This window comes from Trichogramma pretiosum, unplaced genomic scaffold (genome assembly GCF_000599845.2).
Source record: "Trichogramma pretiosum strain Unisexual culture from Peru unplaced genomic scaffold, Tpre_2.0 scaffold34, whole genome shotgun sequence".
Classification (NCBI taxonomy): Eukaryota; Metazoa; Arthropoda; class Insecta; order Hymenoptera; family Trichogrammatidae; genus Trichogramma; species Trichogramma pretiosum.
The window spans coordinates 936,297-953,837 of record NW_019641683.1 but is presented as its reverse complement, the minus strand read 5'-3'; the positions used below and the strand labels follow the sequence as shown (position 1 = coordinate 953,837).

The 17,541-nt window shown below is 39.7% G+C and overlaps 1 protein-coding gene across 1 annotated transcript in view; it reads right to left on the bottom strand.

The window, feature by feature from the left end:
• Nucleotides 1-226: 226 nt before the first annotated feature.
• LOC106659935 (pyroglutamylated RFamide peptide receptor-like) overlaps nucleotides 227-17,541 on the bottom strand; it is a 158,103-nt gene continuing 140,788 nt past the window's right edge. The window contains exons 9-12 of the mRNA XM_014382756.2: nucleotides 1,114-1,286; nucleotides 897-1,010; nucleotides 660-803; nucleotides 227-256 (exon numbers count right to left, since the gene is read on the bottom strand). Coding sequence (XP_014238242.1) covers nucleotides 227-256; nucleotides 660-803; nucleotides 897-1,010; nucleotides 1,114-1,286 — 461 coding nt within the window. The remainder of the gene's footprint in view (nucleotides 257-659; nucleotides 804-896; nucleotides 1,011-1,113; nucleotides 1,287-17,541) is intronic.

The window sequence follows — 17,541 nt, the reverse complement described above, 5'->3', positions numbered from 1 at the left end:
TATTTTGATTGAGAAAAGTCGAGTCACTTGTTCGCATATCACCAAAAGAGAGAGACAGCGGACCACGGGAACGCACAACTTGGATAAAAATTTTATTATTATAATTTTATTATTTTATTATTATTTTATTTTGTTATTGAATTATACGTATAATGATGAACGAAGATTTGAAAGAACAATAAGCTGACTTCAGAAATCTCTTCCATTTTGGTAACATTCAGTTTTTCTAGTGTATAATGATCTCTTCCTCAAAAATCTGAAATAGTAATAATATTTATAATTATTTGATGATTTAAAAAATGCTCTTTAATTATTTGAGAACAATTTTATGCAGTGATCTATGATTCTAGCTGATAAATTTTTCTAGCATTCTAGAAAATATTATTGATAACTAACAATTGATTCCAAATGATTTTGGAATCAATTGTTGGTCAAAATAACATTTTCTATATGTGTTCTATATATGATTTTTTATATGTGAATATCTGAAAATATATCAGAATTTTATCATGATGAATTTAATGATGAATTTAATAATGAATTTAATGATTTTTCAAAAATTTTTAAAAATGATGTCCTGAACTTGATTCTTCTTTATCAACTATTTACTAATTATGTCTAGATTCTTATAAGGATATAAATATGAGGGCGTAGATTACCTGACTCAATTGATCTTGTTTTGTTTTAAGAATCTGACTTTTTATCGGTTCTGAACTCTCATGACGAGAAGTATAAATTTGCTTAACTTTCTTAGGTGTTTTAATATCACTCGTATGAACCAATACTGGTTGGTCAATGTCTTGCTGCATGCAAGGAGTTTGAATATGAGACATTGTGCTCGAAGTTGAAGAGCAAATTACATCGCATGCTAATAAATTAGAATCTGAAATTCTTACATGTGAACTCAATTTTCCTTTTTCCAAATCTTGCCTTGAAAATTTTTTTGAATGCGAATTTTGAGAGTGACTTTGTGCTCGAACGCTTCTACTATTAGGAATTCCGACTGTATCCTAAATAACACACACCAACACACACATTTTAGTTTCAAACAAGTATACGAAAGGCATGAATTAAATCTATACAATTATTGAAAACATTAATACAAGAACATACATTTTTTTGAATTTTGCATCGTGAAATACCATTCGTGCCCTGGCATAGTACATCGTAAACACTTTGCCGAAAGTTACGAGTCATGAAGCAGTAGACTATAGGATTAAGGGCACTATTTGCATGTCCAAGAAAAAGACAGTATGATAAAGAATTGATAACACTCTTCCTTTTATCTGAAAAGATTATTTCAAATGCTAATTGTCAATAATATCAAGTTTATATTATCACGTACCAAACCTTCTTCAAATTAAATAAAAAATACCAGGGCATGGCGTGACCCCAGGTATGATGAAATAGTGTATTACTGCCCTAGGCCGGGAAAAATAGAAAAGCCTCAGTGCACGTGCTAATCGACCTCGGCTTCGCCTCGGTCGCTTATTTCACGTGCCCTGGGACTTTTCTATTTTTCCCAGTATAGGCCAGTATACGATTTTACATACCCCGGGCCCGAAAATAGCAATATCCCGTTTAGCGCAGCGGCCGGGACTTTAGTGACATTTTATTTATCTTTTGTAATTTATAAACTAATAGGTTTATTGCTGCGTTATTGTTTTCCACAAGGAAAATTTCATCCTAGTTTTCTTTTTCACATAGATATAAAAATTCTTTTTGTTAGTTAATGATTTCAAAGGGAAATGGTCCGTAAAAGGCTTAGTTATTTTATCAGCACTTGCATTGAGGATACCTTTGACAAAAATGTGATCAATGCAGGATCCATTACATCGATCCCCATAACTTGGATGTGGGTAAGTGTTCATCAAAGATTGGTAACCATTCTGGGACAGGTTGTAAAAACAATCCTCAGTGTTCTTTACAAGAGAAAGCAGGTCAATATTACTGTCTCCCAATATCAAGTGATTATCGACATCTCTACTATGCAGTATCAGATCACTATGATCTCTGTTGAACAACTAAATACTATAATCGTGACATCTATACAACCCTGTAATCTTGAACTTCTTGTGACTAGATAATTTCACAATGATGCTGAGTGCTTTAAGGCTCTGAAAATTCTCATTAATGACATGATATTTCAAATCTTTCTTGACATAGATAATTACATATGACATAGATAAATACATAAATAATTATCAGATCTATTGATTCTACTATCATTATTAAAGTGCAGATAACCATCTATATCTATGAAACTCAAATCATCACACAACCAACATTCAGAGCACACAATCACATGTGGTTTATGAACAAGTGACCCTATCGTAGCTTCAAGCCGGTCAATATTCTTTCTTATGCTTCTAACATTAACGTGCAGTATCAGAAGTCCAGACTTAGAAAACGTTATATTTTCATTTACTCCTCTAATTAAAGTAAATTCATATTCTTCACTGATTTTATAATTTTCTTTTTGCATAGACTATATTGATTTTTTATTTGTTACTTTATTTTAAAAAGGTAGATCTGGTTTGTAGGGATAATTTGTATCACCTACATATTGTTCCCATCTGATTCTATAGTTTGAACATTTTTTTATGTCATCAGCAAAGTGATCAATTGGCCTTTGTTTCTTCGAATTCTTATTGGCATTTACACAGTAAGTACATTTAGAAAACTCGGAGTTATATTTTTTGACATCATGATTACCCGCGCATTTCTGACATATCTGGGGTCTGCGTAAGATCTCAGTAAACTTTTTATATCCATGGTTATATTCACAGCAGTTTTTACAGCTTCTGATATTAAAATTGTCATAAACTCTACAGTTTTTACAACCCACAAAGACTGACTTATATTTCATTATTTTAGCGTATGCTTCACTTGTAACTTCTGCTAGGATACCGTTTTTGTTATTCTTCTGCTTATAAGTACGCAGTACTTTGACACTATCAGATGATAAATCATTTCTCACAATGATGTCATTAGAGAAAACTACATTATTACTAGAGCCCGGATTATATGCAAAAAAAAATCCAAAATATGCATGCAAATATGCACAAAAAATCTTAAAAATACGCAAAAAATATGCAAAAAAATATGTTGAAAATATGCAAAATCAGTTAAAAATATTTGAAATATGCAAAAATAATAGAAATATGCATTTATGTAGTTTGAATTACCAGTTCTTTATTTAAAGAGAATTTTCATTAATATTGTAGTACATATGGACTACCATGTATTTTTCTATATTTTCCATTGTTAAACTACGCCTTCTATCATTTAACATAACTTTATAGGTTGAAAATGATCTTTCAACGTCAACCGAAGTGGTAGGGCAATATTTGAAATTGGGAATTATGCTTGGAGACACAGTCTTAGGAATTCAATATTTTTTTTAGTATTAAAAAAATTATCTATTTGACATAATGTAGAATATCCTGGATTATTCGCTAAAATATTATCTAATTTTTCTTTAATTTCTCCTAAATAATCTGGAATTTTAGTTGTTTTTACAAATGCTTCTTTAATAATAGAAATCGCATCTCGCAGAGGCAAATTTTTTGTTTCCAGTTTAGTAATGCATTTTGGTATATACGAAAAGTGTGTATTTATAGTAGCCAAATCTCTTCTGATATTGTCGTCTTGGAAAGCTGCTTTACATTGCGGAATTGAGATGGCCTCAGAATCTTGGAATTGCATAATAACTTCTCTGATTACTTCAAAATTTTCATGATAAAACGAAGTCGCTTCAATCCACGTCCCCCAACGAGTGATAACAGGTTCTGGTGGCAAAGGGAGGTTTGCTAGTATTTCTTTATACTTCAATATTCGAGAAGGTGCCTTCAAAAAAACTTTTTTGTTTGTTGAAATCAATTCATTTACTTTGTTAAATGATGCGCGAATTTTTTCAGCTAAACGATGAAGCGCATGAGCAAAACATGTAACATGAATCATGTTCGGATAAAATGGTTGCAATGCTCTTCCGGCCTTCAACATGTACGGTGCTGCATCACTCAAAAAAATGAAAATTTTTTCATCCGGAGAGTCCGGATAAAATAAACTTGTCAGAGAGTCATTTACAAACCTTGCCACCGTAGAGTGATTCGTTTTTTCTAGTTGACGACACGTAATGAGGTACGATGGTGAAGGTTCTGTATCTAAAGATCCAATGACCAGATTCGCTATATACCGACCACTACTATCGGTAGTTTCGTCGGCAGAGATCCACAGTAGTTTATTATCTAGTTTTTTTCGTATCTGATTCATAGTTTCTTGATAAACTTGGGGAACGTAATTTTTGCGCAATGTCGATTCATCTGGCACATTTTGATGTAAACAATACTTTTTGAGAAAACCTTTCAGATGTGGATTGCTTAATTTGTAGAAAGGAATATTGCAAGCGATAAGTGTCTCGCACAAATTTTTCGAAAATTCATTTTGCTGCGGGGTTACTACCACTTGAGATAGTTGCGTTTGTCGTATTTAATAGTTGCGTTTGGCATATTTAATACTGTATAGCGTAGTACTGCGTAGATTTTGAAAATCTTTGATCGTTCAAAACTTTATTTATTTTCATGTTGAATATTTAGGTAATATATAGGTATATTAATTGTGTCCCATCAATACATATGTATGTTTATTTACTGTATTGTAATATCAAATATGTATGTATTGTCTGTGGCATCCGTCATAGCCTTACCAAATAAACTAGTAATAATAATAATAAGTTATATCAAATATATTATTAATAACATATTTGCTATTTCTATTTATTATTAATGATAGTTTAGACATTAAATCTTTGCTATTCAAAGACGTTTTAATAATCTGAACACAATAGCTCATGCTAAATTTGTAAAAACTTGAAAACTTGGACATTCGACGCAAAATATGCATAAATATGCAAAAATAATATTGCATATGCATTTAAAAAAAAAAGGCAAAATATGCAATTTCATATGAAACGTATGCATTTGCATATAATCCGGGCTCTAATTATTACCAGGACATGACAATTCGTTATTCGAATTTAAGGGTTATTTTTTTCACAGGTGTTGGCAGAGACTATTTTACTGTTTTCTCCATTCGAAATATTTTTTATATTCACAATATCTTGAGCATTGCTGCACTTAACATAAACATTACCGTTCTTAGCCTTTCTTATACTCAACACTTAAGCACTGGTTTTTTTAGCCACCTGATTTTTAACAATATTTAGCATATCACCTTTGAAATTACTTTTTGGTTTCACATTTAGTCGAAAGTATTCTTTATTTTTAGGCACATCTGATTTATCTACACTAGCATATGAATTTTTTATTTCAGCCACATTTTTCTCGTTAGCTGCTACAAGGGATCTAAAGAACGTATTAGATTTTCTCAGCTCATTATTTTGTTTTATCAATTCTGCACTAAGTTTCTTCTCATGGCTTAATTCCTTCATATATTTCTGACAGTCACTATAATCATTTGTTAAGGCGAGCGAACGGTGGTGTTCCTTTGGCCTTGGATGTTTTGTGGTCCTGAAAAGGACCGTTTGTTTCTTTGATCGTAACTGTAGAGTTTAACTGTAGTAACTCTACAGTTGACTGAACAGCACGTCGATCTTGGCTAAAAGATCGAGGCCTACGTTTGGGGTCCTGAAAAGGACCGAGATCGATGATACGTTTCAGAGTTCGACTCTGTCCTTGGCGGTCGATGTGGCAGTTGAAACCCAAGCTCGATATGGTCCGTGGCGATCGCAGTCCCAGCAAGGTCGATTGATCCGGGTTGGCGCCGCTGCTCAGTGTGCCGGAAGGTCTAGGCAACACTTACTGATCGATCGGAATCGAGTTGTCCGAGGCTAGAAGTGCCCGATACTTAAGCGCTGGCGGGCACACATTGCTTGAGGGTGCCGGCTCGGCACCACCTAGCGGCCACTGTCGAAGCTTCGAATGGCCGAAATGGATGAGAAGGCGGGGAAGGGAGTGAGAAAGATAAGTCATTGTGTTTTGCTGAGACAAAGTTAAATTCTTTTATTGCGAATTCGTCCCTATCCAGCCAACAACTTTGTGTAACTCGAACGCGTCAAATTACAAAGACTCTGAAAGCCAGAGAGTTGTGCAAACTTCGGATGGGCCAGAAGTTGTGCTCAGCTCAAGAGCTCGCGAGCGAATGCCAGCAGCGGCCTAGCACGCCGGCTTATATAGCGCGACGTAGCGGTGGCCCCCACCACCGCCACCGGCAGTTCGCTTTCGTTTGGGGAAAGGCGACGATCACAGTGAGTCTGAGAAATGGCGCCGATCCGCAAACCTCGGAGCGACTTGCAGTGCGCGTCTAAAATACGCGTTTGGCGTATATCACATTATCAGCATCTTCATCTCAACCTCCACTTCTTGTGTTCCATTTAGACCATTCTTTATATTTTTCAAATATTGCTGCATAACGGCTAATTTTCTATTGATTATTTGCATACCAACATCTCCTATCTTCGAACATGTTTTCACAACATTGTATGTTATGTTTTGATGTGCCGGACCCACCACCTGGTGCCAAGAGATGAAAAATCCCTTGCCTTCTTTCGGGAGAGAGACGAGAGAGAGCAGCTAGACGCGAGCTTCCCCTACTCACTCACCAACTCGTACTCGCGCGCAGCAAAAAACCTACTCACCGCATCCCACTCTACGAAGTACGCGAGAGAAGGAGGCGAGCGCACGAGAGCGATCCCCGCTTGTGACTCCAGGGCACGGGTATAAAAGGAGCAACGCATGCCCCACTGACCCTATTATTTTTCACACTTTTCACCTAATTACCAAATCACAAAATTTACGTTCACGACACTTAATCAAATTTCATTACTCAGTGCCGTGATTTTTCTGAGTCCAGCTATTGCGACATCACTACCAACACTCACCTTGTTGGTACTGTTCGATAATCGTAATAGCTGACTAAACTGATTGTTGTTTTCTTACGAAATAATAATCAGTGTAAGCAGTTTTCGCAAGTGCGGGAATTGCACTGCCTTAGGGTACTTTAGTGTTTCGCGGAGTGTAATGTACTTTGATATTCACAATTATTTAATGATACTTATATTTATTCATATTCAGGCATATTGATTTTTACTTGTAATTACTTGGTGCGAAAATAGCTTCACCGTCCCCGAGCGTCCTACCCACCTCGCTCCGCGCATAGCATCTTTCCCTCTCACTCTCTCACGTACGATATTGAGGCGCGTGTAGAGAGTATTCGCAGACGAGTACTTCTCGCCGCACTGTAAATTCAAGTTCTTACGCGCGCGTATTGTAAGCGCAGCCTAGAAACCTGCATCGCTCGCATAACAAACGCCTCAATATATATAAGCATATGGCCCATCGACTTCTTCTTCTGCCCCTGTTTAACCCTCGCGGAACCACCGTTGGGCACTACTTCGTGGGGAGAGGCTGGGCTGGTGCAGCGAGCTCGTCACGTTTGCACTGTTTGTTGTTGCGTCTTCTTCATGCCGCATCGTCCGGTCATCTTCTTCTGGCCATCTCTTCAGCTCTCAGACTTGTTATGACTGAGTGGGTAAAGGTCGCTACCACGAGCCAGTTTTTTTTGTCTACAAGCATGAGCTGGACGATATTTTCAGGCCTGGAAATATTTCTTGGAGCTGGCGATGGAGCTTCTCTCTTCCCTCCTCAAATCGAGGGCAGTTGAAGAAAACGTGCTCTGCGTTTTCGACCGTGTGGAGACAGGCTGGGCAATCTGCGCTGGCGTTGTGGTCGTAGCGTTGGCTGTGGCCTGTCAGGAGCTGAGTAAGGTGGTAATCTACCTCTCCGTGTCTTCTCTCTATTCACAACCTGGATGTTTGGAATCAGCTTGTGCGTCCATCGTCTTTTTGGCGAACGATCCCACCAGCTCTGCCATTTTCTAAATGTCTCCTGGCGTTCTTCAGCTCTCGCATCCTCATAGTGGCGCTGATAAAGCCGGCTACGCTCGTCTGCTAGTAAGGCCAGCGGTGGTATACTGGCAAGGACGTAGGTAGCTTCGTACGAGAGGTGCGAGCGACCACTGATGATGCGTAGACAGGCTCGCTGATGGATCCTTGCTGAAAAATCTCATTTGAGATCTCAATTGGGATCTCACGCCAAAATCTCAAGATGAAGAAAATCTGTAAAACCGCTTATCTGTTTGAAATAGCAACTCAGATAAACATGATAAGAAATAACTTATTCATGATTCAGTTCCTACAGAATATTAATTTATTGCAAACCTTTTTTTATTTATATTTATTTTCATCAAACGGAAATTCGATGAACGGTTAAGATAACTGGAAGGAATCGTAAAAAATTTATAGTTTCTCTATTACATTTTGAATTTTTGATACTTACACGAATCACCTCCGAAAGTACAAAGGTACAAAAGCTCGAAATTCAATATACAATCATACTCAGAACCTTATCAGATTGTAATGACCCAGTCACAAGGGTCATAGCATCCCTACGAGTAGATAAAACACCGGGGCAGCAAACCAGCCCGGTGCAACACCAAGTCCCGAACGGGCATGCTAGTGTACGGCCGCACATATACACCGCGGCACGTAATTGTGTGAGTGCGCATACAGATAAGAGCAACGAACGTCAGTGCGCGCCTGCACACGTACACCGCGGCGCGCACTGGTGTAAGTGCGCCCACGGACAGAGCCGTGAACGCTAGTGTGCGACTGCACACGTACACCGCAGCGCGCACTGGTGTGAGTGCGCACACGGATAGAGCAGCAAACGTTAGTGTGCGCCCACTCACGTACGCCGCGGTACGCACTGGTGTGAGTGCGCACACGCGTGGAGCGGCAAGAGCTTGTGGGAAGCATAGCTCGCGCTTGCAAGCTACAAGTCGAAATTTATGATGCCTCCGTCGCCAAAAAGGCGATGGGATAACCGGCTCGGGCAGGAAACGGGATGTTGGCAAAAATCAGGTCACAACTTGCGAGCAAAGAAACTAAGGAAACGGCTCAAGCATCCGCTAAAAATCCCAGACACGACGGATGGGAAAAAACGCGCAGCCCGCAAGCTCTAGAGGACACATAAAGTTCACGGTGACCCTAGCTCAAACAAAGAGGGTACGGCAGCAACAAACAGTATATAAACCGAGACTCAGAGAGTCTCGGGGCCAGTTATCGTTCTCGGTTCAAAGCGTATACATCGACGCTCGTCGGCTCAGTGTTCATTCTCGGTTCGAAGCGTGTACGTCGACGCTCGGTCTTCACATACACCTTTACTTCTCGAGTCAAAGTTCACAGTTTACGTGAAAGCCAGCCTGTTGCTCGGCTCCGCAGATAAAATCAGTGCGAGATAGTAATACGAAAAGTACGCGAGCCCGTGCACCTGCAACCACCGACGCCGCCCAGCACGCTGACACCGTGCCGGCTTTATCGACACCGAGAACACCCTCATCGACACCGAGGACACCCTCGTCGACGCCGATCTCCTCGACGCCGATCTCGCCGACGCCGATTACCCTCACTGACGCCGCACCAGCCGAGGCCAGACCGTCACGGGCCCGCCCTACAACAGACAGCACACCGACGCCTTCAGCCACCGCACCGATCGTCGCCGCCGAAGAGAAGAACACCGGTACATAGTAAGCAACATTTATGTAACTAGGGTTAAGGTTAAATAAACAGTCTCTTGTGAAATTCTGTGTTATCCTTCCTTCATCTCACCCTACCCCAGAGACAAACGCGAGTAGAGTCGAGTCATTAGCTTTCAGTCAGCTGGCATATTTTATTAATAATAAATAGATGGTGGCAAACTAGCCATCACAACTGGTGCCATCGGCCACGACCCGATTGAACTTACCGATTGCAAACAAACAACACTAATGTCTCTGAGTGGGTGTGAATGAGGAGATGGATACACAATGATTAGTGACGATAAAAGGAAAAAGGACGAAATAGAAGCAGGAAACTTACTAGTACAGTTAACCGAATTAGATCGTAAATTGAAAAGCAAAACAGACAAAGGAAATTTAGGAGTGCTTAACAAAATAAGGGGTGAAATAAAAGATATTAAGGATCAATTAAAAAAGTATGAGTACTTAAACATTGACCTCGAAAAACACCAAGTAAATCTCAGCCGCTCGACCAAATCTATACACGAAAACGCGACTTTAATAAATCAACAGACACCGTGTTCAAGCAAAATTTCAAATCACAGCACACCGCGAATTACTGTAGACCAAATCGAAGAGGCGGTCGAATCATTTATCGAGAGTTTTAGACTTGAGTTAGACGAAACCGAAGCGGGGGAGATCGAGAAACAAAATATTAAAGAACAATTACAAGAGACATTAGTTAAATACGAACAAACGCAGGAAGAACCAGTGGTTCAAGACGGGTTTTTTGGCAAGTGTTATAACAAATTTTTAGATTTTATAAACGTGAAGCGCGAGGAAAATACGACACTATTCGAGACGGTAATTCAAGCACCCGAAAACCCACCGCGAAGAAATCTAACCCTCCGATTTTATAACCCAGAAGAAGACGAAGAAGTAGAGAATTACAACATGGCCGTTCGCAGGGGCCCTTCATTCAAAGATATTGTACAACTAGTACCAAGCTTTTCCGGGCGCGATAAAGACGAGGCTATCAAATTTGTTAAGGGATGTAGACTCGCGGAAGAGTTGCTTGAAGAAAATCAAAAAGCAGATTTCCTCAAATTCATTAAAGTAAAACTCTCAGGTGTAGCACTCGAATGCATTAGCCCGACAGCACTAGAGTCAATTACGGCCCTTACAGAATTCGTCGAGAAAAATTTCGGTACATATAAATTATTTTTTGAATGCTATGGGGACTTATCGAAGATAAAGCAGGGAAGCAAAGAGGGGGTATTAACTTTTTACGCGCGACTAAAAGATTTGGAAAGAGAAATAACAGCCGCAGCACGACGCGACAACAAATATGACGCGGTCTTCGAAGCAAGCCTACAGGCCGATTTATTAACTGCCTTCAAAAGAGGGCTAAGGTGGGAAATAAAAGCACGTCTAAATGCCAATACCCTCGAGGAAGCACGCGACGAAGCAGTTAAAATAGAGCGGGAGGATGGGTTCGACGCGGACAGAGATGCTAGAAGCGCATACAAACCTAAAAGAGCATGCTGCACGATTTGCGATTCGCGAGAACACTCGACTATCGATTGCGACTCCCTAGCATTATTGCATAAAACAAAAGCCGACAAATGCAGTTACTGCCACAGCCCCGATCACTACTTGACAAATTGCATGAAGTTTACGGTCGACACAAAAGGGAAAGACAGAGAAAATTGCAGTCATTGTGGAAGCACTGAACACCATGTGAACAATTGCATAAAATTCGCGCAAAGAGATAAAGACGCAGTAAAGAAGGAAAAAGAACCGGAGGTAATTACAATCAACCACATAAGTACGCCGACATGCACAGTGTGCTCAAATAAGGGACACACTGCAAGTGCCTGTAACGATTTTTTGAGCGTCATGAGAAATCTAATGAATAATAATAACAATAACAACGATAATTACAACAACGAATTCGGGATAAACGCAATTAATCTCGCAAGCACTATTACATGCGGGTACTGCGCAAGGAAAGGGCACCCAGCAAGCAACTGCAACGATCTCCGTAATATGATGCAAGGGTTTGCTAACAGAAATAACCAGTTCAGCAATTATAATAACAGAGGTAATAATAATAACAACTATAGGGGAGGAAATAACAACAACGGCTTCAATAGCTACGGAAATGGCAATAGTAATTACAATCAGAACAACAGTCCAGGCAATGGCCCACAAAATGAAGAACGAAAGTGTTACAACTGCAATAGGTTCGGGCACATATCTCGATATTGCCGAATGCCACGAAGGGACCAGGGAAACGATCAATCCCGTTCTTCGCAGGGGACAGAAGGACAGGGTTACAGGGGCCCCAACAACAGCAACAACGGCCGCGACAATGGCAATACGAACCGGAACTAAGCAATGAGCCAATTTATCATATAAACGCAAGAAACCCTTCGCCTACCATAGTAATAACAGCAAATGAACTTAATAATCCGATCGAGTTGATGTTAGACACCGGTGCCGCAGTGAGCGTCATTAAAAATTCGGAAATTTCAAGAGAAGCAACAGTAAACTTCAATAAAACAATCCTTTTACGCGGAATTACGAACAAAACAATAAGATCTATTGGAGAAACAGTCATCTGCCTAAATAACGAAATACCAATAACCTTTCAAGTAGTTGACAGCGACTTTCCCATTAAACAAGGTGGCATACTGGGGACGAAATTTTTCGCCAATAATAAAGGAATCATTAGCTACGAAACAAATACTCTAAGGTTCGGCGATTACAGCATCCCATTCCACATGCAATACCTTACCAAAGACAACGAGATAAATACCTTTGAAGCTCACACTCAAACGAACAACAACGATATAGACCAAGTGACGACTGGAAACGATGAAAAACAACGTGAATCCTTTAGAGACAGTAGGAAAACGAAACAACACGAAGGACAGATAGGAACCGCTTATGTTGATGAACAAAATCGCACTCAAGGTAACGTGCAACGAGAAAACGCTTATGTCGATGAACAAAATCGCACTCAAGGTAACGTGCAACGAGAAAACGCTTATAATAACGAACAATATTGCACTCAAGGTAACGTGCGCCGAGAAACTACGTATGATGAACGAGAGAAAAATTTTCGCCCAGGAACAGGAGCGAGACGTACGAATATAGAATTATTATGTGAGCGGATTAAGGAATGTAACGAACACCTTCGAGCAAGCAGAAAAGTGCACGAGTTTGCTGAGAAAATTATACAAAGCGAAAACAGAGAATTTACCGTCACGGAAGACGAGGCAACCAAGGATGATAAAAAGCCAAGCACCACGAAGACAGAGTGCATTGATGAACGCAGGGATGATAGCAGCCAAAAGGACGCAACGATTTACTGCATAGAAGGAAGTATACCCGATAACGATGTAAGATGCGACGCGACCTCACGAACAGAAAAGGACGCAACGATTTACGGCATAGAAGGAAGTATACCCGATGACAGTATAAGATGCGACGCGACCTCACGAGCAGAAAAGGACGCAACGTACGAACATAACCATGGCGAACATCGGCTGCCATCCAACGAAGAATGGAATAAGTATTACGAAATTTTGGGACAATCCTTGAATAGCTACGAGACCGATTACGACGATGTGAACGATGTATGTGAGTATACCAACATTTATGAGAAAATAGAAGCGGGACAAAGCGAGTGCGAATTCATAGGTCACTTGGACGAATACGGAGATGAGCATTTAGAGGATTTCTACGGAGAAAGTAATATTGTTTACGACAACGAAAGATTGAATCAACTTTTGGGAATACTGAAGATACATGAAACAAGCGATCAAAAAATAGTTACGTTAATAAAAGAGTTCCAGGACGTTTTTCACATAAAAGGCGAAAATTTAACAACGATGCATAACGTCGAACACGCCATCTACACTAAAGATGAGGTGCCGGTAAACGCCAAACCCTATAGGTTCCCACAGTCGTTGAAAGAAGAACTAGAAAGTCAGCTAAACGAAATGATTAAATCAGGGATAATAGAGCCGTCGTGCTCATCATATAGATCAAACATCTTTCTTGTGCCCAAAGCCCCCGATAGCAAAGGGAATAAAAAGTACCGGCTTGTCGTTGACTTCAGGCAATTAAACGAAAAAACAGAGCCAGACCGATACCTATTACCAAATATATTGGACATAATTGACCATGTGGGGAACGCAAAATACTTCAGCACGCTCGATCTCTCTAGCGGATTTTACCAGTGTATGCTAAAGAAGGAGCACAGGCATAAAACGGCATTTTCAACCGCATTTGGGCTCTTTCAGTTCGTCAAAATGCCAATGGGATTATCTAACTCACCAGCAACCTTTCAGAGGGGGATGGACATAGCATTTAAAGGACAACAACAAAAGGACATCTTCTTATACCTCGACGACGCCGTAATTTTTTCAAACACGAAAGAAGAACACTACGTCAAATTACACCAATTTTTAACCAGGGCAAGGGAAGTGAATCTTAAATTACAACCAGAAAAATGCAATTTTTTGAAAACAGAGGTGGTATATCTAGGGCATGTACTGAGTGAGGAAGGCGTGAGATGCGACCCGAGGAAATTGGACGCTGTGAGAAAATTCCCAACACCAAGAAACGTCAAACAAGTACGACAATTCCTGGGCCTTGCAGGTTATTACAGACGCTTCATTAAAAATTTTGCGAATATTGCCAAACCACTCACCGAGTTACAAAAGAAAAACAGAGAATTCGAGTGGACCGAAACGGAACAAGGGGCACTAGACACGCTGAAAGACTTACTATGCAAAGGACCGATACTACAAGTAGCAAATCCGAACTTAGATTATATTGTCACATCGGACGCATCAAAACTGGCGATCGGGGGTTACCTAGCACAATTGAAGGACAAGATAGAAATGCCGATAGGGTATGTATCACGCGCACTCTCAGACGTCGAGCAAAAGTATGATACGTACTCAAGAGAGGCTCTAGCTATAGTGTTCACAATAACGAAATTTAAGGCATACCTCCTAGGCAAGAAATTCATCATATACACGGATCACAAACCCCTGCTATACTTTCGACAATCTACGGATCCTAGTTCACGTGTTAGCCGCTGGCAATTTAAATTAAGTCAATATGAGTACGAAATACGTTACAAACCGGGAAAGACGAACGTTGTGGCGGACTGCTTGTCACGAAATCCTACGACGGACAACATAAATGTGGACACAAGAGCTCGCACTACTAAAGCAGCATGCCCTAACTACAAAGTCACGATAACATATGTAAAAAAGCGAAAGAAACCAGGCATAAAGACCATCATACAAGAGCAAGAACAAAAAGACGATACAGCAAAGACGATGACCCAGTCACCAGCAGAGGCACCCGAAATAGAAACCACCCAAGGACAAGAACAAGAGGACGATATAGAGGGAGCGGTCGTCCAGCCGCCAGCAGAGGCACCCGAACAACCCGAGGAGTACGCGATAGACGTACACCGAACCAACTACGAAGAGGACTTCGCAAAATGCAACAACGAAATCGTGATCGAAAAAATACTAATTGAATGTAGAGAAAAACTGTTCATGAGGAAAGATAATTATGCATATTTCATAGACTGCGATGGCAGAGCTACCGATGAAGGAGCATCACAGCTCTTGAGCCAGAACAGATTAAAAACAGTTAAATCCGATCCCGGAGAAGTCACAATTATAAGAAGAAAGCAGTCGGTAGAATTTGCTATCTGCGTCAAGACACACAACGACAGCACTCCGTGTATAATTAACAACATAGAAAAAGGGTTGCTCGTACTAAAAGCATTAATAGTAAAACTCGAAATTAATACAATAAGTATCGCGAGAAGTCAAGAAATAAGCCATGTACCATGGGTTCACGTTGAAAACATGCTGAAAACATTATTCGTCGACATCGAAGTAAAAATAATAATATGTAAGGGGGAAATAAAATTTGTGACGCTACAAGAGAGACAACAGGTATTGAGAGACATACACGCGAGCGCAATCGGAGGCCATAAGGGAATCTCAAAAACATTGAGACGCATGAAACCCCTCTATTACTGGAAAAGCATGAAAAGTGACATAATAAAATTTATACAGTGATGTGACACGTGCCAACTAAAGAAACTAGTGCGCAAAAAGGTGAGACAACCAATGGTGATCAGCGATACCCCTTACGAGGCCATGCAGAAGGTGGCGATAGACATCGTCGGACCACTCCCAAGAACCAAAAAAGGCAATAACAACATACTGACGATACAATGCAACCTCACCAAATTCTGCAGAGCAATAGCATTGCAAGATGCCACCGCGGAGACAGTAGCGGATGCATTCCTGAAGGAATTTATCTGTATATTTAGCTGTCCACAAGTCATTCTGTCGGACCAGGGTACCAATTTCACATCAAAAATTTTCGTCAACCTAGCAAAGGCATTTAAAATCAAAACAGTAACGACCACTGCCTATAGACCAAGCTCGAATGGCAGCCTCGAACGTTCACATCACTCGCTCGCGGAGTACCTTAAGACCGTAGCAGGGAAAAACAAAGAATGGGATGACATACTGGAACTGGCAATGTTCAGTTACAATACATCAGTTCACGAGGCACATCAGTTTCAGCCTTTCCAACTAGTATTCGGCAAACTGCCAACACTCCCAACAGCGGAAGCGATCGAAAAATCGGGGAAGATAGTAACGTATACCGACTACGTCAGGAAATTATGTAGAACTCTATCAGAAATAAAGGCCATAGCCAGGGAGAAATTAATCGACGCGAAATTAAGGAATAAGTTCTACTATGATAAAAAAGCAAACGCGGAGTCATTCAAGCCGGGTGACTATGTATACTTGCTAAAAGGCGGTAAACAACACAAGCTTGGGGACCAATACACGGGGCCATACTTAGTACTAAAAGTAAATAATAACACTAACAATGTTAAAATTGAAATTAAGAATAAACATAATTTGGTACATGCAAATAGATTAAGGAAATCCCATGTTGAAGCGAAAAATCACTAACTTAAATCAATTCTAAAATAAATTACGCGAGCGGACTACAAAAGTCGTGCATTAAAGTTTAACATAAAACAAATAGACTAAAAATAAAAGGATATATAAACAAATTACAGAAAGAAAATGTTTTTTTTGTAGCCGAGGATGGAAGTCAAAGTTCAAAATTTAACGAAAAATAATGATTGTAGGAATTTGGAAGAGGCAGAAATGCACAGCAAGTAAATGCACCTAAGTTAAACAAGTGCAAGCGTCAAATTCGTTAGCAGAAAAATGAAATTGGAAGTACAGAATTTGTGGTTAACGATGAGGAATTTATTATAATGAAAGTATTGGCGCCAACGGAAAGTGCGCCACGTAGAAGATAAAGATTATGATAGATTATGGAAAATTGTGAAACTCAATTATTCAAAGTGCCCCAGTTGAATGAACTATGATTAACGAATTAAACGCATCTTACTTAAAAGCGGTAAAATTTACGACGGTGCATGATGCTGAGCATGTCATTTACACAAAGATGATAAACCTTTAAGTACAAACATCTCACAAATTCTTACGCGTTTTAGAAAGAAAAATGATAATAAAAATTAATAAAAGAATAAAATGAATGATAAGATATCCCCCTCAATGTTATACCTTTACCATCAAGTCTTCATTGGTTACTTTAATGTACCGCTTCAGTCGGAGTAAAATCAAAATGTGGAAAGAAAATAACCCATAACTAGTTAAAACGCTAACAGCATATAATTATTGATAAAAGCAAAGAAATAAATGAACTATTCGATGGATATGTAGAACGATAACGAATAAACAAAGTGGATAATAAGAAAATGAAAAAAAAAGTAGCCTAAAATCTTGCATTTTATTAAATTAATCTTTGAACAAATGAAAATTGGCAGCGAATAGGTATGACCTTACTGTCATAAGTAAAGGTTTT